Source organism: Carassius carassius, chromosome 19, assembly GCF_963082965.1.
Source record: "Carassius carassius chromosome 19, fCarCar2.1, whole genome shotgun sequence".
NCBI classification, from domain to species: domain Eukaryota; kingdom Metazoa; phylum Chordata; class Actinopteri; order Cypriniformes; family Cyprinidae; genus Carassius; species Carassius carassius.
Window position 1 is genome coordinate 9831469 of NC_081773.1, and position 27919 is coordinate 9859387.

A 27919-nucleotide genomic window follows, 5' to 3' on the forward strand; every position below is an offset into this window, starting at 1 on the left:
ATAATGCCCATGTGGTGTTCCTCAGAGGACTGGATCTGTGATGTTAGTAATTACGCCTGAGCTGTGAGAAATGATTATCACCTGGACGCAGATTGCATTTCAGCATCTCAGGTTCCTCATTTATGACAGTTTAACTCCTAATGCTGGTTTCTTTCACTAGTTTCACAGTCTCAAGAATGTCTGAAATCCCGCTCTATCTTTTTATCGATGCATAGACAGTCTGCTGATTGGTATTGCTGGGTGTTTGGTTACTCTCGAAACATTCCAGGTTTGGAATTTTAAACAAACATTGAATGAGAGAGCGCTAAAGAGAGGCCCAATCCTTTTAGAAAGTAGAGATATATGAGGTTTCCAACAGCAAACACTCTGAGGGTTCCCGAGGCGCTAGGCCGTCACTTCTCTGAGTCTCATTAGGGCTGAAAAATGTCATCCTCATTAAAAATGCAATTAGACTTAATTGAGGTCTATAGTAAAAATAAACGACAGGGTCATGTTTATTATTTTACTCTCACCTCAGACATTTTTTCCGTCCTCACCAATTTTCTCAATTGGATTTCCTTCTTGAGTGTGTTTTCTTTGCCTGAGTGGCCTTCCCACTTTTATCACTTTACTGAGAGACTGAATTTCTTTACCAGCCAAATGAGTGATAGCTTCATCATCTGTAATGTTTGAACACACACCTGCAGTTACATTCATTCATCATGTCTTGCTCCAGTTCAAAGTGTGAAGGGTTTTCCAATATGCTGAAGGTTTTTCTCTGCTTGGCAGGTTTACTTTTGGTGCTATCACTTCTAGCTTGTTTCTTGTAGATGATTGAAGTGAGCAAGAAGAATAGTGGTCTGTTATTTGACACACTCAATATTTAATGAATTACTTCAGGTTTGGTTTTGTTATTCAGTAGAAATTCAAGTAGAAAATTGAATTAGCAGATATTCTGAATTACATCAAATGCATAACAACCAATTCTCAAAAGTTAGTGGTCAGTACGGTTTATTTTATTTTATTTGTTTAACAAAATTCATGCTTTTGAAGCAAGGATGCTTTTATGGATGCCAGGTTATAAACTGATAAAAAGTGTAGTAAAATTATTTATAATGTTACAAACATATATATATATATATATATATATATATATATATATATATATGTGTGTGTGTGTGTGTGTGTGTGTGTGTGTGTGTGTGTGTGTGTGTGTGTGTGTGTGTGTGTGTGTGTGTGTGTGTATCCTGCAAAAAAAAATCAGCTTTGTCATTACAGGAGTAAATAAAATTTTGAAATATATTGAAATAGAAAAGAGTTATTTTATAATTAGAGAAATATTTAAAAAACTGTAAGAAATCTTTCCAACTCCAAACTTTTGAACAGTAGTGTACTTTATATAATATTTATATGTAAAAAAAAAATTATTGTAAATTGAAAAAAATAAGTTTTCTGAAGGAACAGTATAGCCATCAACTACATTTTCATAACATTGCCACACCAGAATTTCTAGCTTCTAGAAATATCGCTAAGACATAGACTGTAATTTGAGTAAACCAGTTGTATGTGATAATTACTTTAGTTTTTTGTTGGTCTTTCCAGGTTGAGTTGCTGTTTGTAAAATGTTGCTTAGTGGACAACATATAAGCCCTATTGCCTTTTAGAGGCAGTTGTGGCCTAATGCTTAGAGAGTTGGACTAGTAACCGAAAGGTTGTGGGTTCCAGTCTCAGGTCCTGCAGGAATTGTCAGTGCAAGAAGTGATTAACAAGTGCTCTCTTCCACCTTCAATACCACAACTGAGGTGAGACCCTAGAGCTAGGGTGTGTGTTCATTTTGTTAAGGTACACTACTGTGTGTGTGCACTTGGATGGGTTAAATGCAGAGCACAGATTCCGATTATGTGTCACCATACTTGGCCACACGTTACTTCACTTTGTTATTCAGGTTGGAATATGTTCACAGTCCTGTTGGTCCATCCATGTTGAAGATGATGCCATGTTGAATTTCCACACTTGATAAATTAAGTTTTGATTTAGCCATCTACATTTAAATCAAATACTGCCTCTGCTTTCATGCCAAAGAAAAATGTCTGCGGCTTACTTACCCTCTGTCACAAATCCCCTCCATAGGTTGTGTTCTCTGGCATAGACCTCTCTTCCCTGCATACGCAGCCATCCCGGGCACTGCAGACTGTCAGGGAAGAACTTTTGTTCTGCAGAGCTATCAGCACTAGAGGAAGACAGCATTGAAATTTGCCGTGAATCAGCACTGTGCGTGCTAATGTCTCAGATCCCCTCCCGTCCTCATTTCCTGTCCTGAGAGAACCAGGCTGCACTGTGACACTTCACTCCTCTGTAGTCAGCAGACAAGTAAGTCTTTTTCTCTCGCTGTCTCTCTTATCTCTCAGCCCAGTCACAGCCTCACACACACAAATCACTTTGCCCCATTTGAGTTTCCAAGGAAAGACTAGAAAAGACACACTTGACTGAAAGTTGGCTTTTCTAATGGAGACTATCTGTGCCACCCTACAAAGGGGCAGAGGTGGGTAGAGTACCCAAAAACTGTACTCATTAAAAGTAAAAGTACTTCTAGAAATATTTACTCAAGTAAAAGTAAAAGTACTAGTCTTGAATAGTTACTTGAGTAAGAGTAAAAGAGTATCGGATAAAAAATCTACTCAAGTAGTTAGTTACTAGTTACTTTGGGTCATATATACTGAGCCTATTTTTATTTAGATATATAGATAAAATGTATGTAATGTATGTGTGCGTGTATAAATGTATATATTTCATCAGCCTTTACTCCAATTTATGTAATTTATTATAAAACCCTGTCTGTTTACTTAAGTAACAGATTTAGGTGTCATGCCATAACATATTTTTAATACGACTGACTTTATATTAAATGTGAATTTAACATTGAAAGTTAATGTGATATAAATATTGCTACTAATCTTTCATTGTTCAGAAAGAGAGCAAATAAAATTTACATTATTAAAGATCATTTTCACTGACAGTCTAGATTTCAATCACTCTCAGAAACTCCCATTAAAATCACTGAAACTGTTAACACTGTGAAATCAATATCTTAATTAAAGATTCGTACACACATCTGCACTTTGTTGTTTCTGACGAGAGAATTCGCCAGAAAGAGGTATTCAGTCAGTGAGCGAGTGAAGGAAGCACCGGCATTTTAGCGATGACTCATCGGAACACCTCTGATTGGCCAATGCTTTAATAAGCTCAACAGAATCTTGTGTGATTGGTTATAATGCGTAGCGCTGTAAAAACGCATCTATCTCTGGCTCAGCGCCAGCAAGCAATCACAGATCTGAATTTAGCAGCTGGACTTGCTGAACGTACTCGCACCGGTGTGACTGTATTAAAATTAATAAAATCTTAATCGGCTATTTTTTGCCTTTTGGAAGCTGCATTCAACTTGACTCCCCTCTGTTATAAGCCACACACGTACAACAAACTAATGTCACAGTGGTATCGTGTACTGTAATCGAATGTAGCCCAAGTTATTACCTGTTAAACAGTAGACAGCACACGCGGTGTTCATCTAATAAGGATCTCCATCGCTAGCAAATAATAGCCTTTGCAGATTTGCTTTCAATTCAGTGCAGTTCCAGCCAGGTTTTCAACGCTGCTGATGTTAAACATTACAACTCCGAGTGAACCACTTCAGACGTTCAGCGCGTGCGACAGGGAACTGAACGACTCATTCAAACTGATTCATGAACCAATTCACTCGTTTGCCAATTGGTTTGATCAAGCCTTTGAACAGAATTGACTCAAAAGAATGAATCATTCGCGAATGGGCATCGCTCATTGCCCAGAGAAAAGTAGACGGCGCGTTTGGAATAAACTGAAGCATTTATAACATTTATTGCATTAAGATAAAGTAACGAGAGGAGCGTCGACCACAGTAACGAAGTAAAAGTACAGATTTTTCCCCAAAAATTTACTCAAGTAAGAGTATAAAGTACCCATCTTTAAATATACTCCGAAAAGTATTAGTTACCCCAAAAAATTACTCAAGTAAATGTAACGAAGTAAATGTAACTCGTTACTACCCACCTCTGCAGAGGGGAGATGGTGCATTTTGTCGAAGTTTATGGAAAATCGACTGAAAGCAGTCATCATCTTTTAGAGTTTTGTTTTAGTCTTAGTTTTTGACTTTTCATGGGAATATTCTTTAAATGTATATCATCTTTAAATGTAGTCTTAGTCTTTTGAAAGTCATGTATTTTAGTCTATTTTACTTTACTACTACTATTTAAAAAACATAGACCAAATTCAGTATATGATACAATACAATTACAATGTATTGCAAAAGCCTTGCAGAAATAACTGCAAATAGAAGTTACTGGTATTGATAGTATTTGATTATTAATTGTGTATAAATGACATTGAATTATATGTGGTATTTTTTGACAATGGTTTATTCACAGCACTTTAATTTTTTAATGTAATTGTGATGAGTGGGGCGGGGCCGAGAGCCGCGGGAACGGAGCGAGGCCGGTGGAGCGATTGGGAAATGAGCGACACCTGCTCCACTCACCGGTCTCGAGTCCCACGGAGGAGATTGGAAGAATACAAAAGAGGAGCGACGACAGTAAAGGACGAGAGAGGACCAGGCCTTGGTTTTATTTTGTGTTTAGTTTCTGTTTATGCGCGACAGTCATCCGCGAGGGGCTGTCGCGCTTTTGTATTTAATTATTAAAGCTTTATTTAAGTGTCCTCCGGTTCCTGCCTCCTTCTTCGTTTTTATACTGTTACAGTAATCATGAGGCATCCTTACTATCTCATCTCATGAATCCCTTTTTGTGTTAGTAAATATGTTGACAATATTAACACTGAATGAAAGAGAGTCAGTGATGTTCTATGGGAAGTTTCTGAACCCTTCTGGGTGCCCAAATACAGCATTCAGTCACATGGACATCAACTCAAGCCATATGTGGTGGTCAGTTCCCATACAAGCGGGCTGTTTTCCTCATTTCACATAATGACCCTTGTTGGCTTTCATAGTCGTTACCCACATGGTCTGCTGTAGCTCATTTCAAAGCTTTCTGTGTAAACCCTCCACAGGTGATGAGTTGTAGAGGCAGTAAAATGCACTGGGCTGTGACCATTTTGGAGCAAGTTCAAGTCCAACTGGGCCCATTATCAGACCCGCTTCACTGAATTGCCAGCAATAACAGATGAACACTGGTTCAGACTTTGTGCTGGGAAAGGTCAAAGGTCGCAGTGATGACTCAAAACTGTGTTGACACCGGGGAAGTGTGGTAAGGTAATCATCCTTCATACCGGCACATCTCTACCAACTGAAACTGTGAAAACTCATTTTTAGTCAGCATCTCTGTCACATATTCCAGTCAAAACAAGATAAGTTTACTTGAGAAACAAAATTATATGAGACAAACTTTCTTGTTTTAATTATAAACCTCACAAACTATATGATTTATGCTTAAAGCAGGAAAACTATTTGCCATTGGACTAATAAAAATAAATTCTCCCCAAACAGTATTTTACGCAGTTTTGCTTTATAAATAAATATAACAACACAAAAATACTGATTAAGAGCTGATTTTTGCCCAATTATTTAATTTGATATTTACAGTACGCAAAAACCATGAAGTACTGTACCTTGTCACAAACTTCCAGAAGCCTGTTTGGCATAGCAGTTATTTCTTATTAACCAGTCATCCACCGCTTTGCAAGATTTTTGTCTTTAAAGAGGCAAATGATTTTAGAATGGAGCCTTTGGCACTTTAGTTGCTCTGCCGATGTTTTCAGAAGCAGCCCACAACACATGTTGGGTTAATCACCTGATTTAAGGCCCTAATGTCAAGTCTTGTTGGAGTAAGAATATGACCCAGATGGGTCGTTCCATTATCTAATAACACAGCACCTCAGTCTCAGCTGCCCCCAAACTCATCCAAACATCTGCATGCAGCCGCACACCAATCTGCATAAGCTAATTACAGCTAATCACATTCAGTAGGAGATGGAACTGTTGGAAAGACCTTTAAAAATATTGGCACTGTTATTTCAACTTGATGACGTTCATTAAAGAAAAGTGGAGAGAGTTAGCATATGGCATTTTTGTTGTTCAAAGTGAGAGTTTTTATGTGTGTGTGTTTTAATATGTTTAGTTTTAATTGCTGAAAGCAAATTTAGGTTTGAAGATTGGTCGCAGGTTGTCCAGAGTTCACCATGGCAACGCCAATCAAATTATTTAAAAAATTATGAATCAGCCTCAGATTCATCACCATTTTAATGAGCCTCACATTTACCACTGTGAAAAAATGGAGGGACCACAGATTGTTGGCTAATCTTACAGTTATGTAGCACTCATGACATTTCTCCAAGACATCTCATATAGACCAAGCCTTCACTGTGCATTGTTGTGTAGACTCTTTTTAATATAACCTTCACCTAGAAACCGGAGCCTTCAAAATAAATGTGTTGTTCAAAACAAACACAGGTCAAACTGTAATACTAAGCCCATAAAGTGCTACAGTACTCCCACATAGACAGTACAACTTTAGAATTATATTATTACTGTATGTTGACACACGCTATTAGTTTGAATTATTTTTTAAAGCCATATAAACACTATTTGTGTTCTTGCTGTTTTTATTTGTTTATTTATTTATTAGTTTTTTGTGAAGTCTGACTTACAAAGATAATATGTACTCAAAACCTTGATTATACTGTAAATGAGCAATGCAAAGACACACTTAAGACTGAAAGACAGATAAAGATTAAAGATGGAAAGATTTGATTACAGAGAAATCCTGAGTAGAGGTTCCCAATTTGCAGGCCAGGTAAGTTGAGAGGTAAGGAAATTCATTATTGTGTTCATGCTCTATAAAATTCATGAGTATCAGTGTCATTCACATAAACTCCATCATGCTGATCCACCTCAATGGATAGCAGTGCAGCATTTAACACCACTGTGTTATTAGTATTTGTATTTGTTGTGTTATCACTATCTAAAGAACTAATAAATGCACTTTTAATGTTGAAATGATCTTCAACCCAGCTGAAAATGTAATACAAAATATTTTTAATTATCTTCTGGAACAATAAGACATTGAAACCTAAAGGCTGAAAATGGTATAATTAGGCACTTGCCTCCATGCACTGGTTACAAATAGTTAGTGACAAGGTGTAAATATAGGAAGTTCCACTTTTCTGCAGCGCCTCAGTGCTAATGAATGCATAATAGATGCTTTTTCCAATTGCTGACCGGTTTTAAGTTCAGTAAACAGAGCGCTATTGCTAATTATCAGAGAGAAGGAAAGAACAAAACAGCTTTTTTTGTTATTGGAGTGATTGCAGGAAAACCCAAAGACCCTGACAGATTGATTGATCATTGTTTATGTTGCTGACACCAAAGAGAAGCAAAAGTTTGCCAAATGCGACCATTCGTTTGATCTGCAACTGAGTTTTAGGATTGTGAGTTTCGAAGACTCTATTTTAGAGACTTGATGTAGAGCGGTGGCGTCTGGGAGGTGAAAACAGATTTCATGTGCTTTCTATTACAAGGTGGTCATCCAGTTGCGACCACTTGGGCTTGGACAAATTGCGAAACCAAGAAAGATAAGAGATCTTTTCCAAACACGCGAGGACACTGGCGGCTCTGTTTCGTGTTGCTGTGTCCACACTGCAACAGACGAGTGACCTCTCCCACAAACAAACAGCATCCTTGACCTGCCTGGCAAACATGGCTGAAAATTGGCATTTTTATGCTTCTCTTATCTGACTCCTTGTCCCAGCCCACCCTCTCCAGAGCGGCCAAACATACTACGTCAAGCACACCAATAACAGCCAGTTAAACCGAGCCCTGTAGTCAGCATGAATACAGCCATTGATAACAAAACACAAGCTGATGTTGTTCAAAGCTCCCCGTCACACAGAAAAAGGCTCAAGGCACACATGTTTGGCAGTGGGTCTTTTGAGTGGTGCATGAAGAACGTCTTTTATTGCTAGCTTTGGCTTTTGTCACAAATAACGTGCAATATTTCCCCCTCCATGCCTTAGATCAAGATAAGTACGGTGTAAGGGTGGGTTTGGCACCGCACAAGGACAACAGCCCCATTCTGACACAGTGAGAGATTTGGCTTTCACCCTCCGTGTTGTCTCAGTGGGCCAGGATGTATGTGCCACATAAAATAACACATCAGGGCTTCTATAAAAGACCTCATATCTCTCCGTAGACACTAAAACGCAGTCTTGCGAGATGTTTGAGCGTGTGTGTGTTGGCATTCCGCAGTTGCTAAGCTTCTTAAAGGTGTGTTTTGGTTCCCTGGAAGCTTCAGTCTGAGGGAGTGTGTCAACGCTTTAATATTCCAGGGTAATTCTCCTCAAATATCTCCTCTCACTCCCAACCACCGAAATCCTCTTAGCAGTGGAGTCGGCAGCATCTATTCACCACATTTCCTGTCCTCCTCTTTTTCACTCTCTCTCCTCCCTCTTCTTCAGAGAAGAAAGTGCAGTCAGTCTTCTTTTTCTAAATTATTTGTTTGCATTTGTTTACTGAGACACACTTCTTTAGTGGCAGATCAATTGTTCGTTGGGCTGGATATGTGTTCGAGGCAAAGCCATTTCTCTGACGAATCTCAGACAGATGGGCTGAATGTCAAGTGCATATTGATGCGCCGCAGTTACGTTTGGGTCCGGAACAAGCACCACCTTGACATTTTCTCACACAGGACTATAATTGACTTGTTAGAGTTGCTGTCAGTTACACAGGTGCTCACCTGGCGGGGTCAAATCTGCAGGTTTTCACCATCCAAACCCCTTGTCTGGGAGTCTGCCACGTGTTTACACACAATTTCAGGGTGATTGCAGATAAAACACAACACACTGACAGATACCAAACATGAATGCCACATCTGTTGCACATCGGTGTTCCCAAACGCAGCAGGGAACAACAGGAAAGCATTCTGTCCAATGAACTCTGGAATCAGGTGCAGGCTGCTATGAATTAAATCTCTAATCCCCAACACTTAAAGTCTGATGATGAAGTTATGAATTATTTATACATAAACGCTTTGTAAATATGTACATCAATATCCAGTGCATGCGTGTACACACACAGCTTGTTAGCATGATAAAATACGGCTATTCAAGGTGCCCATTTTGCTTGTTTTTGGCGGGATGGTAGCACTCACTGCTCAGAAAGGAACAATAATGAAGGAGGCTCTTAAATTATGAAACAAAGGACCGTGTGCATCAATTAATAGCCGTTTGCACAGATACACAAACTGTGTTGTCAAAGAGAAGGGGTTTGTCTGTTTGCTTATGCCATTGGTGTGTGTGTGTGTGTTCGTGAGTGTTCTTGTGATCAGGTGTTCTGGTGATCTTGAGACAAAAGGGCACTCTTGATCAATTAGCCATGTTAAAGACATCATCATGGGCTGCTTGATCTTGAAATTATCTGCTAGTTTTACTGTAAAGAGGTGTGTCTAACAGTCCCCCTCAGTGTTGGTGCAGTGGGAGGTGTGTGTGTTGTTTTATCTGCTCACTATGAGTGTGTGTTTGGAGGTGGTTCTGATCACTGATAAGGGAAGGTGCTGTTTATTTTTTTGACCCTGCACCCTGGGTGCGCAGATTAGTGGGGGACCGATGAAGCCTCCAGCTTGCTTAAATCTGGAAACTCAATTCCAAAGACTTACCTTAACATATTTGGAAACTCATAGGAAAGAAAACTCTTTAACTCTAATAGTCTTTAAAATATTTTTAATATCGCTATTTTTTCTCTTCTAGACTGCAATAAGCTAAAATAGAGAACAAGACCATACTTTAATTAGATTGTAATTTTTTATTTTTTTTTATCCTGCTGTGGCTACTCTAGCCTTTCAAAAGAAAGCTTAATAATGTCTCACTCCAGGATTTTAGCAAATGAGCCCACGTTATATAAGCAAAAGACTGAAATTTCATATGAGCTGCAATATTTCTTATCAAATCCTTCTAAGGTAATTATCTTAGCCACTCATATTGTTTGGCAATGACTGTAATTTGTTTAAATGTTAACACTTTACAGAAACTTATTTTTTTTTTTTAATTTAATGCTCTAGGTTCATGAACTGACATACACCATTTATTTATATTAATAAAAGGTGCCAAAACTTTTTATTATAAAGGGCCAAAGGTCCATTTTGTTTAAAGGCCATGGATGAAAGGAAATGTTGCATGAAATAAAATAGAACAGAGTGGGGGAACTAGAACATCAGAACCCGAAAAAGTAATTCGCTGCTGGTTCGTTCTAGATTTTGCTATGGGGTTTAAAAAATTTTTTATTTTATATATATATAATAAAATAAAGTCTTTGGTAAACATAAAGTGACATTTGGGTTTACAGTGTAAACTGCACACACTAACACCCCAAAAGTACTTATTAAAAAATATGTTTCCGAAAATGTATTGCTTCAAACTTTGTGTTTTGGACATGGATGTGTGTAATTTACATTGTATAACAAAATGTTAAAGTATCGTAACATTATGCTTACCCCAAACTTTATTTTACTCATATATGGTTTGTGGCAGATGCTCCCAAGAGATGACTAGCCTTGTGATTGGCTGTATGTTATTTCACTCAAATCCAAGTAATAAATCAGAGAACTTGGGCAGAAATATTTGGGGTAGGACATAAAGGGTTGGGGACCGAATCACCTGTTTTTAACAGTGCAATGTACAACCCTTTAAAATATAACTTAAAAAAATTCAATGAAAAAAATAATAATAATAAAAAGCTAGAAATTATGATGGCGGCTCTAATCAAAGGTCATTACAGAACGACCTTTGGACACAGGCATTTCTCATCTTAATGTTATTTATGAATATTTTTTACATTTGCCCTAGTATAAATTCACATTATTTAAAAGTGATAATAACAATGAATGACAATGAATAACAAATAATTTATAGTTTACACTAGAATATTTATATATATATTTATAAATATATTTATAAATTAACATGAACGTATTTGCTTATGTATGTTAGTTCATGACATGCAATGCTTTAACTTAATGTTACTAAATTGAACCTTAATGTATAATGTGAGTGTTTGCTTAAATTCTCCCAATCAATTTAAAGAGGAACTCCTGAGATTAAGTTTGTACTTCAATTAAACACAGCTGAGAAGACCATTAAGTCTCCATAGCAACCTTTGTGCAATAACATTTTCCTCTGGCAGTCCATTTGAAATTCCAGTTAATGCTAAAACAAACCAAAAACATCACTTTCCAAGTGGGCAGTATAGTCAAAACACTATATTTGGGCATCTGCACTGTTATTTCACACTCTGATAACTCTTTTTAGAAGAGATGCCTGGAGATGCAGTTCCACTGAATTCTATCTTGATGAGAGTAATGAAGCTCAGAGAGAGAGAGAGAGAGATTGGAAGATAGACGGATGTTTGACCAAAAAGCTTTGGCATGCCATCCAGTCAGGACACATTAAAGCTGATGGACTTGGAAAGCCATGTGTATACATGTTTTTGGGGGTGAGGAGGGGGACATGGTTGGATTCGGCTGCTGTCATCTTCTTTTTGGGGTTTGTCTGATGAATCAAGCCACCCCTCCCTCTCATGCTCTGCTCAAAACCCCCATCCTCTTTACAGTGCCCAGTCTCAGCCCACAGGACCGCAGTAATTTACAGACGGCCATTTGTCTTTTGTCTGCCTTTTACAGCGCTGTTATAAAACTTGTGGTGTTGCTAATGCCATAAATGAATAGAGTTAGAGCGTGCTGAGGTGCTTCATTAAATCTATTGTGTCATATTGAGAAGCTTGTTCGGACACTGCGGTAAAAGACAAAGACGGAATGGAATTACTGTCTGCTGTTGGTTTCCTGAGCTCATCAAGCTCTTATTCCTTCTTTCAAATAAATCAGACCTCTTTCAGTCGGTGTATCAGCTATCTGTCATGTACCTCCCTCTCTGCTGCCACCTTTTCTTATGGAAAATGAACTTTACTTTGACTTTCCTGATAAACAATACTGGAGTTCTTGCATCTGTGTCTTTGTTTAATATTTCCCTGTCTTTTGCTTTTTATCTGAAATCACAGCAAACACAGAGTCTGTTTTCATGTGTAGGTATGGCTGCAGAACCAGGGATTACTATTTATTTATGGTTTGCATATAGAAGGTTGGCAGGTTTGATCTTATAAAAGGATTAATTCACCCCATTTTGTACTCAACTTCATGTCATTTCAGACCCGAATGACTGAATTTCACCCCCCCCACCCCCACCCTCCACTAAACACTAAACTAATAGAGGGACATCAAAGCGTGCATTCAGAAGCTCCCCAGGTTCCCTACTCACCACACTGATTGTTCTTGAATCCATTCACTGAGCCCTCCGTCCACACATCAAAGATCCTTTAGCCAATAATGTGACTATTATGCTTCCTTGCAAAAGAGCACAAAAGCAATGAGGATTTAAATGGAATTATATTGGGATCTCTGTGTGTGTCGTTGTGCAAGCTTGATTGTGAAACTGTGTCTGTGTGTATGTGAAGTGCAGAGGCTATATTCTTCCCTAATACTCAAATCCTTCCCGGTCCGTTTAAAAAATAACAGGCAAACGCTGTTTGGTTGTGGGTAATGATGATGTGAGGTGAGTTTGAGTATGTGTTTGTGTGCATAAGTTATATGGGTCTGCAATAGTAAAAAAATATCAGTGAAATATCAGTTTGAACAAAAGGTCTAGTGTAGGGCTTTTCATTTACAATGTACAATGACACTGGAGCCAGTGTGCAGCACATCAACATGCAGACTGGTTACACTTTAAGCTTGTTTCATCGCTTCTGATCTGTCCTCCTCTCTATGTTTAAGACTCACAATCTTTGCTATTTGATCATTTCTATATAGTGATTTCTTTTTTGCTTAATAATAACCTTAATAGATACACTCATCAAAATTAAGATAAAGCATAGGCTTATATGTGAGGACAAATGACTGAAGAGAAATTACATACATCCACCGAAAGCACCTTGAGACCAATTTGTTAAAACTCATTACAAAAATACTTAGAACAGTCAATTCTGAGAGATTGTCTAACATCATTTGTTTGCAGATTGGTTTCAGTTTATTGTTTTGAAATTCATGGCTTTTTAAATATAGCTTATTAAGTGTTCACTGTATGTCCACCGTCACTATTTGAGCTTCAAACAGAACCTCTGAACTCCTTGCTATTAGCCTGTATGACTCTAATAATCTCCACACAGTAATCCAGCACATCTCCATGAGTCTGACACTGAATGAAGGTCATTTTGTTAAATTTTGTTAATTTAGCTGAAGTCAATAATCAATAGCTCTTCCTTTCAGTTAGGTTGTGATTCCCTTACTGGGTCACATTATTCACAGTCTGTTTGAATGGATCAAAACCAGAAGAAGAAACAACAATTAATCATGTCTAATTAAAAATTAATGCTAGGATTCAATTTTCATCATTTCTTCAGTTTTTCCACATCACTTCCTGGGACTGCTGGATTCCCAGTGTTGTGTGTGTGTGTGTGTGTGTGTGTGTGTGTGTGTGTGTGTGTGTGTGTGTGTGTGTGTGTGTGTGTGTGTGTGTGTGTGTGTGTGTGTGTGTGTGTGTGTGTGTGTGTGTGTGTGTGTGTGTGTGTGTGTGTGTGTGTGTGTGTGTGTGTGTGTGTGTGTGTATTTTTGTGGGTATTAGGGCAGAGGGTTTTGAGGGGTAATGGAATAAGGTAAAGCAGCAGGGTTTCTGGGAACGCAGCAGATGTTGACCCCCTTGTCTCTAAGTTCGCCGGTGTGATGCTTCTCAATCAATTAGCTTGAGTTAATCAGTCACTCATATCAGATGCTCAGTGAACCATCTCTCTGACACTCCAATGCCAAATTGAATCAAAGGGCCACACGCACACACTCTCTCTCTCTCTCTCTCTCTCTGATACACACACACCATCATCATCTCCTGTTTTTTCAGCCTCAAGCCACACTAATATCTCACCATAAATAACTTCCTGAAGTCCAAAATCTGAAAGCTGATGAATGTTTAGATCTGCATAGTTACTTCAATAACTCAGTTTACATATATATATTTTAAAAGGCCAGTCAGTCTATCTTTTGTTGTCTTATTGTCATTGGCAGTCTTTCTAACCCTCAACAAAGACTTTCCAGAAAATATAAGGCCTGTGGAATAATAATATCTGTTATGAAATTATTTATTCACACTTACTTTTAGTTCTTTAGTGAGAATTTTTGTTTTATATAAAGTAAAGGTTTCTATAAAAACATATTCTTCTTAAATATATACATGCATGTGTGCACTTATATATTCTGTGTGTATATATCTATATCTATATCTATATATATATATATATATATATATATATATATATACACACAGAATAAATATACACAGTACACAAATATATTATGTAAACACAAACTTTTGTTTGCATGTGATTAATCGTGATTAATTGCTTGACTGCCCTCATTTATTTGCTTACTTATTACCCACTTTTTTTTAATCCAAAATTCGATGTAATTTGATTTTTTAAATATCTGCCAACTTTTGCAGCTAGACTTCCTCTTCACTTGAAGTTGATTTCAGAACTTCTGCAAGTGAAATATGGTGTTTTTAATTACCGAAAGTAAGTTACAGCAACATTTGGCAGAACCAAAACAGTCATATTAGAAATATCATACTTATTCCATTTATTTTAATTTTGATGTGACTATTACAACAACTGACAGAATGTTTTATAATCTATCAGATATGCAGTGATGTAAAGTCTGCAGCAGAAAACAGGTTAAAACTCCATGTGTTTCAATTACATTTAATTTTACTGCATCTCATAAGATCAGAGAAAAATTACCCAACAAGAAAAAAAATGCAGATGTGTGAATTTTTGTGTTCATTACTCAAATTAATTACCCAAATGGTGACTTGCTTCGATTGTACGCAATGAACACGCAGCAGAAATGTCCTCACTGCATCACTCAAGCGTTCACATGACGTGCCATTTATTATGCAATTCGCATGATTACTGTCTCAGTTTATACAGCATTGTTTCACGTGTTTACTTTTGATTAATCAAATGTTTACGATCGCAAGGCTTCTTACTGGGAAAGTACAGATTTGCAAGCTTGCTGTGTTTGGGGTACGGCTGCAAATATTAATCTCAAACAGTAACGCACAATCATCAACTCCCTCATTTATACTCATAACTCAAAGGATATATTACAAAAGTGATATCAAAGCACTCTGTGGCTCCTGCTCTGATGTATGTTATGAAAGAAGACTTTGCTGTCAAGGCTTTTCTGCCCAGATAGCTTCATTCCATATTCCTCCAGCCAGTGAAGTCTTTAGAGTCTGATAAGTTCCACTTCCTCGCGCACAGGAAACCTAAAGTTTACCAGTCAAACAATCAGATGTCTTTGTGTCACAACTCCATATTGTGTTCGTTGAGGTCTGCTTCTGATAAGACACAGAGGAGATAAACGGGGGGGAAAGCCTGAAGACATTCTTCACTGAGGACAATCACCTATTTGTCCATCCTTCTGGACCGGCATATTTACTGTAAACAACCGAAAGACCTCAACACAGACGGTAATGTTAGTTCCAAGCATGTAATTAGAGAGAAACTCAATAGGAAAAAATTGTTTGAGGGCCAAACCTCTCATTCATGCTGAGTTGTAGATAAGCAGTGCTATTGGAGACCTCACTAAGGACAGAGCAGAGTGAGAGGGAGGAGACCTAAGTATTTGATCAGTGTTCCTTCACATTCCCTGGCCTTCGTGCTTGCTTAGATCCCAATCAGCTTCATGGGATTCCACAGACGGCCTTATCAGTGTTAGAAACCCTGATCTCTGACCCCCAGGCTTATCAGTGAGCAGTGTTTGAGGTGAGGGTAGAAACCCATCAGTGATTGCACTTACCCCAGACGTTTCAATTACAGTGTTTGTGTGAGTATGGGTTCCATTGCTCTGAAATAACTGCAGTTGTTTAAAAGCTAAGATTAATAAGCATACAACAGTTACCTAGAGAGACACTTTACATTTATTCCTGGTTATTTGACAGCTCAGTCCCTTCCAAATAATTGCCTGGCAGTTTTTTTTTCTTCATATATACGTGAGGGATGGATGTATTCAGTTATTATAAAATGAAATCCCAAATCAAATAGAGGAAATTGTGTTTACAGATAGGCCCCGGTTAATACCGTATCCTAGAGGAGGGCGTCAACACACCGAGGAATGAGCTATTGTGAAGATAATTAGAGACGACTGAATATCATTTGTCATCGTGATTCATCAGTTTTAGATATTATATTGTTATTTAATAAGGACGTCTCTTGTTGCTTTGGTCCACAGTGATTTGACTGAAATTCAGCAGGCTGTTGGTTGAAACTGTTCTGAAATTAAGCCTTACTGCTGAATATATGTTTTTGATTCAGCTTAGGCGTACACATTATCCTTTAATTTGATGTGAGTGTTATATCAATAGACTTTAATTCTCCTGTTTGTTCCCTGATCCTGGCATGCTTTCATCTTTCTCCCTTGGCAGACACCTGCCCCCTCATGGTTCAGAGGTGAACTGCACCAAATACTTCTGAAGACTCCAAATCTGGACGGTTGTCAGTCTGATTTCCTGAATTCTCATCAAAATAGCCGCATTGATAACATTATTTTCTGTGATTTCTTGAACGTTGGACGTTATATAAACATTGCACCAATTAAATTCTGCCTTGTTTACAGGTTACAGTATTTGCAAGGACCAACACACACTGCTCCTGCTCATGAGGAGGAATTTCTTCAGGCTGGTTTAAATGAATGTGAGCACATGGAGACGAAAAGGCCTTGTGGGAGTTGGATGGCTTTGTGGATAATGAGAACTACAGTTTCCTCCACCACTATTCTTCTGTATGAACCCCAGGACACCGCTTCAACCAGTGATAATCACACCGGAGGTGGCCACAGCTGACACACAACAGTAAATAGGGGAATAAAAGTGCGCTCCTGCAGACACCCGGACCTAAGATCTACAGCGTTCAAATTTAGGTTTACTGCACCCAGTGCAACTTCTGTACACAAACAGGCAGATCAGAGAGGATAGATGTGTGATTACTGGATGTCGATGTTTGTGTGTGGGCACTGGTTGAAATGGAGAAGCAGATATAACTCAAAGAGTTGTCTGGACATGGGGACATGCTGATTGGCTGCGTGTTTGTCCCCAGTAAATAGGCAAAGCCGAGTCACATTAAAGAGTCGCCTGTGTATGTGTACTGCTGATATAATAATTTACTGAGGTGAGTTTATTGAGGAAACCAGGGAGCGAGAATATAAGTGTGCATGTTTTTGTATGTATACGGCTGTATTACTCACTTAGAAAGAATGAGTAATGCAAGGTTGTGATTTAGCTTGTTTACTTTTGAACAATGTGAATATGAAAGTCTTTATTATGTACTGTAATAGTTTCTGTAATTAAATTTGGATAACCAAGTCATAGAGAATTTCTTCGGCAGTGAGCGGCTTCTTGATATTTCAGCTGAGCAAAGTTTTGTTCATATTGTTATTCTTGCATCATTTTTGGTCCCAGTAAAAATGCATCCACTGAACTGAGTGAACCTTGTGAGGGACACTATATTTGCTTTTCATCTTCCATGCAAATACTGAAAGCTTCTCTGTGTTGATGCTATTATCCAGTAAACCGATTTGACTCCGGTTCTATTCTGGTTCTACTTTAGGCCTGTGTATCAGCTGCTTGTCCCAGTTTGGGTTTTTCTCTTCCAGATTTGATGAGGGCAAAGCACTGGTGCCCGTTCCAGCTGAGGTGCACTATTTAGCCCTAGGGTGTCACGGACGGGGATTCAAGAAACACGGAGAGATCCAAATGCAGGTATGCGGTTTATTCGGGGCAATCCAAAGAATAAACAGTCCAGGCAGGGGTCGAAACCAGAATATCCAAACAACATGAAAACAGACAATAACACACGGCAAGGGCAAGACTACGGAAAGCATGAAACATACACAAGGACTCCGTGACACAGACTCAGACAGACCGGGTATAAATACACAAAAGGATGATGGGGAAACAGGAGACAGGTGGGGAACAATCAATTACCTAAACAAGGAGGAAGGTGACCAAATAAGGAGACAGGAAGTGATAAGGTGACAGACACCGTGAGAAAGGAGGACATCTAGTGGAAACCCAGGGACACAACCCAGACACTGTGACAGAACCCCCCCTCTACGGAGCGGCTCCCAGACGCTCCACGACAGACACAAAACAGACCAGGAGGGAGGCGGACAGGTGGAGGCTCAGGGGGAGGGATGGAGGGCCAGAAAAGAAAGACATTGGAAACAGGCACCAGAAAGTAACCACAAAACAGGAAGACCAGGAGGGAGGAGGACTGGAGGAGGTTCAGGGGGAGGGATGGAGGGCCAGACTACAGAGAGGAACAGGGACAGGAGTAAATACAAAAACAACAAACAAAAAACAACATGAAGCCCCCCAGGGCGGGGCAGAAGACCACCACGTCCTTGTGGTCGAGGCCAGAGTCCTCCAGGGCGGGGCAGAAGACCACCACAACCGTGTGGTCAGAGCAGAAGCCCCCCAGGGCGGAGCAGAAGACCACCACGTCCTCGTGGTCAGCGCGGACGCCCCCCAGGGCGGAATGGAAGACCACCACGTCCGTGTGGTCAGAACGGAAGCCCCCCAGGGCGGAGCGGAGGACCACCATGTCCTCGTGGTCAGAGCGGAAGCCCCCCAGGGCGGAGCGGAGGACCACCACGTCCTCGTGGTCGACGCCAGAGTCCCCCAGGGCGGAGCGGATGACCACCACCCCCCTGTGGTCGATGCCGGAGTCCAACAGGCCCGAGCAGCAGCCCACCCAGTGACTTGACTTGACTCTGAACGTCCAACGGTGACCCGCCCTGACTCTGGAAGGTCATCAGTGACTGGCCCTGACTCTGGAGAGTCCACTGGGACCTGACTCGACTCTGGACGGTCAACAGGAACTAGCCCTGACTCTAGACCGGTCTTGGGCACCGAATCGGGAACGGCATCGGGCACCGCCTCGGCCTCGGGAGCCGCATCGGGCATCGCCTCGGCCTCCGGAACAGCATCGGGCACCGTCTCGCCCTCCGGAACAGCATCGGGCACCGCCTCGGCATCGGGCACCGCCTCGGCCTCCGGAACAGTATCGGGCACCGCCTCGGCATCGGGCACCGCCTCAGCATCGGGCACCGCCTCGGCCTCCGGAACAGCATTGGGTACCGCCTCGGCATCGGGCACCGCCTCGGCCTCCGGAACAGCATCGGGCACCGCCTCGGCATCGGGCACCGCCTCGGCCTCCGGAACAGCATCGGGCACCGCCTCTGCATCGGGCACCGCCTCGGCCTCCGGAACAGCATCGGGCACCGCCTCGGCTTCGGGCACCGCCTCGGCCTCCGGAACAGCATCGGGCACCGCCTCGGCATCGGGCACCGCCTCGGCATCGGGCACCGCCTCGGCCTCCGGAACAGTATCGGGCACCGCCTCGGCATCGGGCACCGCCTCTGCCTCCGGAACAGCATCGGGCACCGCCTCGGCTTCGGGCACCGCCTCGGCCTCCGGAACAGCATCGGGCACCGCCTCGGCCTCCGGAACAGCATCGGGCACCGCCTCGGTCTCCGGAACAGCATCGGGCACCGCCTCGGGAACGTCCTCTGGGCCTTGAGGAACGGTAGACGCCTGTCTCCTCCTCCTCCGCCCTCTATGTTGGCGAGCCGGTGACACCTTATCTGGAGACTCAGGCGTTGAGTCGGCCATCTTGTGCTGTGGCCCCAAGCTGGCGGCCACCTTGTGCTGTGGCGCTGGGCTGGCGGCCATCTTGTGCTGTGGCGCTGGGCTGGCAGCCATCTTGTGCTGTGGCCCTGGATTGGCGGCCATCTTGAGCTGTGGTGCTGGGCTGGGGACCGCCTCACCGGAAGAGACCGGAGTGGCTGGGGCATTCCACAGAAGCCGATGCTGCACATAGTACACAAACTCCCAGTATTCCAGTGTCTCTAAATGTACCATCTCCTCCTGAGACACTGGATCATCCAGCCCGCCGTTGAAGTAGTCCTTCAAGGCCGCATCGTTGTATCCCATACCCTCGGCCAGGGACCAGAACACCTGTGCCAGGGCACCCACCTCATTGCCCTCTTGGCGGAGGGCGATCAGCCGGAGATACTTAGCTCTCCGCTCCGCCATCTTGGCTGGGGAACGGGAAAAAGACATACCGCTGGATCTCAGTGCGACGGAGTCCTTCTGTCACGGACGGGGATTCAAGAAACACGGAGAGATCCAAATGCAGGTATGCGGTTTATTCGGGGCAATCCAAAGAATAAACAGTCCAGGCAGGGGTCGAAACCAGAATATCCAAACAACATGAAAACAGACAATAACACACGGCAAGGGCAAGACTACGGAAAGCATGAAACATACACAAGGACTCCGTGACACAGACTCAGACAGACCGGGTATAAATACACAAAAGGATGATGGGGAAACAGGAGACAGGTGGGGAACAATCAATTACCTAAACAAGGAGGAAGGTGACCGAATAAGGAGACAGGAAGTGATAAGGTGACAGACACCGTGAGAAAGGAGGTCATCTAGTGGAAACCCAGGGACACAACCCAGACACTGTGACATAGGGCTTGCTTAGCAAGGGTAATTGGATCTGGGTGTTAATCTGTGCAATGCGTCTAGAGCAGTCCACTGACAGTGAGAAACTCATTCAGACATTTGACTGCTGCAGGAGTGTTTTGGCTGGCTTACCAAAGAGCTTTGTCAAACTTACAAGGGGTCAGAATGAATCTGCAGAAATGCTGACTCGTACCAGACTAAATTCTGGCACCTAAATTCCTTTTCTGGCTTCTTGTATTTTTTAAGATTGATTACAGGATTGTCGTCTTGATTTTGAAATGTCTTTTTGGTGCTGCCCGTACTGTACATACCTTAGCAAGTGTATGCTTATAGATATATCAGAGGTTTTTTTTTTTTTTCGTTTTTTTTTTAAGGTATGTTTTGTTCAGGTCAAGTGGATTAACCTTAAATTTCTTTATATTGATTGCTTCTTATATATGTAATATTTATGGTATTTCATGAATCACACATAATAAAGGATTTCAGTACACTTTACTTTATGGTTGCACCACTTGACACTTGACAGTGTTTTGGAGCATTTAACTTATTTCCCTTCTACTCTGAAGTTGTGAAAACTTCAAAACTGATTTTCATGCTTTTTACTTGATGGTTACACCAACTGACAATTTTGTATTTTATTATTATTATTATGTATTATTATTATTTTGGCAGGGACTTTCCTCCCTGTATGGCCGGCAGGAACCTCAGAGCTCACACACACACACACACACACTCAATACTTCCCCCGTGAGGCTGAGAGTGTGGATAGCACCACCACCATGCACAGAGGCTCCACTGTTCTACTGAGATCTCCTCATGCTCTGCCTGGCATTAACCAGTAAAATGGGTGATCACAGGTCTGCTGTGGGTCGAGGTGTGTGTGGACAGCACAGGCTAGGCCTGTCAACACTTCAAAGGGAAGCTGTTATTTCACCCTGATCCATGACCAGCCTTCACTATACCCGAACTCTGACCTCATCCGTGATAGGTGACACCACAAGACTGGTCTGAAGACAGTGTAAAAGAGCAAACTTTATCAAGTATTACTGTTGACAGGCCCAAGCCCCCAGTTCAAATAGTGCAGTGGTCTCAAGAGCTGAGAGATTGAGTCAGTACTCTCAGAGAGATAAGAGTACGGCGGCCTGTTATTGAGGTCTTGTCAAGTGATCTATGGAACTTCTCACTGAGTGGTTGGTGATGATGAAAAGAATTCCAGTGCTACAAAAACAATCATGTTTTCTGCACTTCCTGTTTCCTCCATGAGAGAATACGATTCCCAGAATTAACAGCTCAGGCATGGCACAACACATGACTAATCATCTGACTTCAATACGACAGGACCTGAAACTGACAAGGCATCAAAAGCTAAAAAAAACTTCCCCATGCTTCCCTAGCTGCTTGCTGTCACAGTGTCAAGCATGTGCAGAGCTTCTGCAGGGTGGTTGAAGAAAGAGGAGTTTATTTCAGGATCTGCAGGGTAATGCTGTGTCATTAAAGCCACTGTAGTTAGTGGCAGATTGGGGCCCTCATTGGCCCTGTATTGGGAGGATCTAAAGAGATCTGTGCACAAGAACATATCTGAGAGTTTTGGTTCCTTGCATGGATGTCGAAGCTTTGATGTGCACAGAGTGGTTTGTGAGATCTACTCTAGCAGTTCTTTCTAAAACCTAAACTCTTGCTGTGCCTTAGTGTCTTATTTCTGTTTTCATGTTTTTTTTTTTGTTTTTTTTTAAAGAAAAACATATGTTTTTAGTTTCTGTCAAACATCTGTCGTCATGGAACGTTTACCATTGGATTGTTCAGTTTCTTGTATTTTGCTTAAAGTTTGACCCCATACCCTTGCTGATCTTACTTTGGCTTGCTGTCAAAAACATTTGCATTAATTCAACCTCAGCCACGCATTACTATGCACATTACCTTACCTAGTGCATGGCTCAACTCAGCATTTTCACTTTTCTGTCTAAAGTCAACTGGAGGGCATTGGAAACTGTTACGTTTCTAACATCAATCACATATCAAGCTGTCGAACATAATGGCAGCTTATACATAATTATCATAATCACAACCGTTTCCTTCTGTTGTTCCATTATAGTATGTTATTGCTAAATCTTGGTCAATGATGTGACACTTTTTATGTCCAGATCTATTTTAGACATGTTCTAACATGTTTTCAGATTCTGAATTACATCATTTTGATATTTTGCGGGTTTTGTGGGATCATTTACAAAATGTGGTGTAACTGTGCAGAGGAAAAAAATCTAAAATAAGATTTTATTATTTCTTCTTCAGTTTTTTAATATTATAAATATATTTGAAAAAGTTTTTTTTTTTTTTTTAAATCTGTGTGATGTTACCAACATGCAGGAAACCATTTTGTTATGTAAACCATAAAACAATGACAATGTCACTTAATTGGACTTTTTTAATGAAAAAACATATTTTGTTATCCTCAAATGGAGCAACCACTCCAGAATGTCTTTATATACATAAACATGTGATTCTTGCTAATGTAGGTTTTGTTTTAACTAAAATAATTTTCTAAAATATAAAATAAATTTGTTAAACAACAACAACAACAACAACAACAATAATAATAATAATAATATAATAATTATTATTATTATTATTATTATTATTATTATCTTGTGTGCTCTCAAATGTACTCAGGAGGAATGTACTTTAGTGCTATTTTTTAGATTATGGTGACACCACTTGACTTTTATTCTATTATTATAATCGTTTTTTTTTGAGTAATTACATTTTGCTGAAGAAAAAAAAAAAATATATATATATATATATATATATATTTTTTTTTTTTCCCCAAAAATACATAAAACCAAACCGAATAGAAAGATTGCTTTTCTAATAACCTTTCACATATGTTGTAAACTGGACATTAAAGGGATTTTATCATTTTGGACCTCATTATTTGTCAGTGGCCCATTGTTAGCAGCGTACATCGTCTATCATCTTAAAGAAACTCTCCAAACCAGCCTGTGGCTTCGCACAGCCACGAGCGTTTGACGAGCCCGTGTGGCTGTGGGCGCTTGTGTTTCTCTCACTCGCCTTTTTATAGCGCAACTGCGGGACTGGTGGCTGGTCTTTAATCAGAGACTGGAGAGGCGGGCCGAGGTGCTGACTGTAATGCGATAGCTGCGCCCGTCCTTAATGCTATTACATCCACATGCTGCTGCCGCGCGAGACTCAGCGCTCAACGCAGAGACGCGCAGTGCCAAAGAGACAGCGCGCGGAGTATCTCTATCACAAGACTTCAGTTACGGACCCTCTGCACTGAAGACCTTATCCGAGCTGCCCTTTTCTTGCAGTTTTCCGCCGTGTACAGTGTTTCCCACTTGAGCGTTTGCTGCTGGATTCTGTGGGGACAAGACCGGGAAAACCCTTCATGTCAGCTGGATTTGAAGGCGAGAGAAAGCTCACCTTACTCCCTCACACGCTGCTGCAGCTCGAGGAAATCAAGCAAGAATACGTTTTCGGTCTGAACTCTGGCTTTTAAAGAGAACGTTGTTTAGTTTTAATCGAACGTTTTATTTCGTTTTTGCTTTTTTTAAGGATATAACTGGAGATGTTTAACAGTCAAGTCTGGGTTGAATTTACGCATCACGCATTTTGAAGCACATCGAGAAAACAGGCAGAAGAAATTGTTATCAGACTGAAGATACAAGTGGATACATCATCAGTGGACAAGAACATTTTCAAAGAACATCACAAGAACTTCAGCATTTTCTCTACAGACACTGGGTGAACATCACCCAGAAAAGATGGATTTAATCACAAAGCTCTGTGGATCTTTACTCGTCTTGTGTGCGACATTAGTTTATGGAGAGGAAGGTAAGTTTCTGTTGTTTTCCCATTTGTTTCTTATCTGAATCCGTTTATGTTTCCATTTAACGCGTATGCTATATGTGTTATTGCAAAAGGAACTGCGATCACATTACTGATTTCAGTTTCTATGTCATTTTGGGTATTTGTTTTGAATTCTGCTTAGATTTGTTTTCGGTAGCTTACAACTGACAGACTAAACGGCAAATATGCCATATCCAAAACTTATATTTAAAAAAATAATAATAAAAAAAAATAATAAAAATTAGTGAAAAAGCGAAAAAAGACGGGGGAACCCAGAAAATAAGAAAACAAAATCAAAACGACACCACTAAGATGATGAGCCTCTCAGAAGGTTTCAAAAGGTTTTAGTGAGGTGGGTGAAAGCTCACCGCGTGCGCTGGCAGTCTCCTGCCCGCTGGAGGTGACGCGCGCTCGGCATGAGCTCCGACAGACGCCGCGCTTCATTCTGGGCTCCACTGCACGTTTTCATAACAATATTTTGTGTTTGTTTATCTAATTAGCTGTGTAAAACAGTTCGTTGCTTTTTAGGATTCCGGGTATTTTGCTCACAAACGCACAGATAAACTCTAGAGTAAATTACGCAGCAGATTCTCTTCATGCCACGGACGGGATACTAAATTAAGCCGCCTATCACTTAACCCTTAAACATATAATATATCTATTTTTGACCTACAAAGTCGTAACTCATCGTTTACAGTGTTTTTCTAGTCATAGTGTTCTCGTGTCATGGTTACTTAGTCTTGACGACTGTATTCGTGCAGCCGCGGGCACATGAAGCACATCCAGTGACTCTCATGGAGAATATCAGCAGAGAGAATGTATAGAATGTATATATTTGCCTACAGGCGATATATAAGCTACGTATAACTGCACATATTTATATGTGTACACAACTAGTTTTTGTATTTTTAATATTTTAATAACCTTTATTTGCCATTTTTACACACCTCGCTGATGTTTCTCGATTTGAAAGACAGGTTTTGCATTCAAACTAGATCTTTAGCAAGTTTTATTAACCTTCCTGACTGATAAAACTCACTTCAACTATATATTGAGATAGTTATAAGGTAAATCCTTAAAAAGTCCTGAAACCGTATGTTTTCACAAATCAGTCATGAATAATAATGACATTATTAACCTCGAAATTTTGGGCTTTATAACTGAATAAACCATACGTTTAAAAGATATATTTGATTTCATAGAGTCGATGTGGCAGTGTTTGTATCTGTCTCGAGTGAGAACTAATGCCAAACGGATTGAAGGGGATTTTTAAACGGGGATTTTTACTATTGTTGTCTATTTTGTGTCTAAAATTACGTATCACGCGATCATTCAATGTCTCAAATATGTATGTATATCTCTCTCTTTTTATATAACTTTTTTGCGTGTTTTTATACTCAATTACTGTAAATATAACAATATAAAACTGCAAGCAGCCTCACAAAATAGATATTTTTTTCATTAGTGTTACTGAGTATGTACGCAAATACATAGTAACACGAACACTATAATATAAATTGAGTAGTTTTTTCTGTTGGACCACATGACTAACCTTCTTGGATGATTAGTTCACTCAAAAATAAATATTGTGTCATCATTTACTCACCCTCATGTTGATTTAAACTGCCCTCTGTGGAACACAAAAGGAGATGTTAGGTAGAACAGTTGGGGCTGACAGTCTAAGTCACCATTCACTTCTATTGCGTCTTTATTCCATACAGCGAAAGTGAATGGAGACTGCTGAAGTGTCCTTTTGTGTTTCATGGCAGAAAGTCGTTAGGGTGACTACATTAGTACAGAAGTGTAGTCTTGTGTGTACTATTCCTTTTAAGTTTTTGTTAGGTCTCTTTTTACTCTTCTAACATTTTCCTTCAGTTGTTTTGGACTAGCATTAGCTTTATTTTCCAACCAAATGTCGACAGCAGTGCTGCCAGACCCAACAGATCTGTGTTGGGTTCGGCACCTGATCCAAGAGAGAGCTCTCCACAGGGGTCCTTCTAAGAGCCCAGCTATCTTTCCAACACAACAACAGTGCCTTAATTAGTCCTGTTAAGCTTCAGACGGTCTGAATCAGATGGATGAATGGTTCTGAGAGAGGGAGAATGGCTTAACCATCTACTGCTGGGACAGGAAGACCTGCTGAAGTGAGCTGGACTCAGCAGCTGATGAAGCACACGCTAAACGATAAGGGGGCTGAAACCTCTTATTCTAGTGTGGACAGAATGTAATAAGACAGAACGGCAGAACTCTAAGTGTCTCATCACTGCGATTAAATATCAGCTATTCATCAGCAGATATTCACTCAGTGAAAATGAGAAACCTTATTGACTTCTGCCAGTCAGCTGTTGATATTTTCCAGCTCCTCTCCCGTGGTGCCGGTTATGGCTGCTGAACAGATGAGCCATGTGGGGTGATAGCATGTGGATGTGTGTGAATCTACATGTTTGAGTCTGAAAGACAGCATGTCCGGATGCTCTTCCATATTTTCCCGGTGTACCTACTGGTACGAGCGCAAAGAGCATGTTGTTGGCAAAGCCTTGGCCACCTGCGCCTGGAGGCAATGCTGCGATTGATTACATGCTTATGCAGCTGTGTAGACACACCTGACCACCTGCAGATCCCCAACACTCTCGAGAGAAACTGCAGCTACTGGAGCAAGCTCGATGGGTTGCTGCTTTGAAATCACAGTTTAGCAAGCATCAGTATCCCAATAGAGACCGCTGCGTGTCGTGCCGAATTTCTGAGCGAATATGAGAGCAATTTTCTCCTGGCGCTGGTTGTTTTCCGTGGTGTATGGAGTGAATGGGATCTCTTTAAAGTTTCGTCGGATCCCTGCTAAGCCCATTTGTCATGTTCATTTCTGCTGTTCAGTGGCCCCGAGCTTGTTTCATTTTCCATGCGTACATCTTTGGTTTTGTAGGTGATTGGTTCTGAGTTTCACTTTTGAGTTGTTCATCCAGCTCTTAATGTGAGTCACCTGCTTTTAGTCTGTTAGGGCTTCACTTTCTATGTGTGTGTGTAGCGTTAGGTTTCGTCCAGCAGCGCCTCCTCTGAGCCCTTTATACTGTTGATGCTGATGAAAGGCAGATGTGGACTTCTGGCAACTTCTTTGTGTGTGTTTGGGGTACTCTGCGTTCCTCTGTTCTAACAGTGAGTTTGATACCAATTTCACAGATGAGACCAGGGTGATGCATTAAATGTCTTATATTACATATATCCCAGTGCCTTCTGCAGAATAAGTATCCATGAATAACATTTCATGTGCAAAAAAGGTCCATTGGCTATTGTCAGTAATGTAGTGATATACGAAGCACAGTTCACATAGAAGTCATTTTCAAACCAAGGAGCTTTCTGTTGGTTGTAGCAAAGAATTCCTCTGACCAATGTAAATATGAGCAAAGCTGCCCTCATGCGA

At 40.7% G+C, this 27919-nt stretch overlaps 1 protein-coding gene across 3 annotated transcripts in view; it reads left to right on the forward strand.

The window, feature by feature from the left end:
• The first annotated feature begins 23665 nt into the window (after positions 1–23665).
• Positions 23666–27919, forward strand: part of LOC132095021 (neuropilin-2-like) — a 76047-nt gene continuing 71793 nt past the window's right edge. The window contains exon 1 of one of the 3 annotated variants that reach the window (XM_059499740.1): positions 23666–24489. In XM_059499740.1, the coding sequence (XP_059355723.1) occupies positions 24420–24489 (70 nt within the window). In that variant the 5' untranslated portion in view covers positions 23666–24419. The remainder of the gene's footprint in view (positions 24490–27919) is intronic. The other 2 variants (XM_059499738.1, XM_059499739.1) reach the window with 2 other exon arrangements.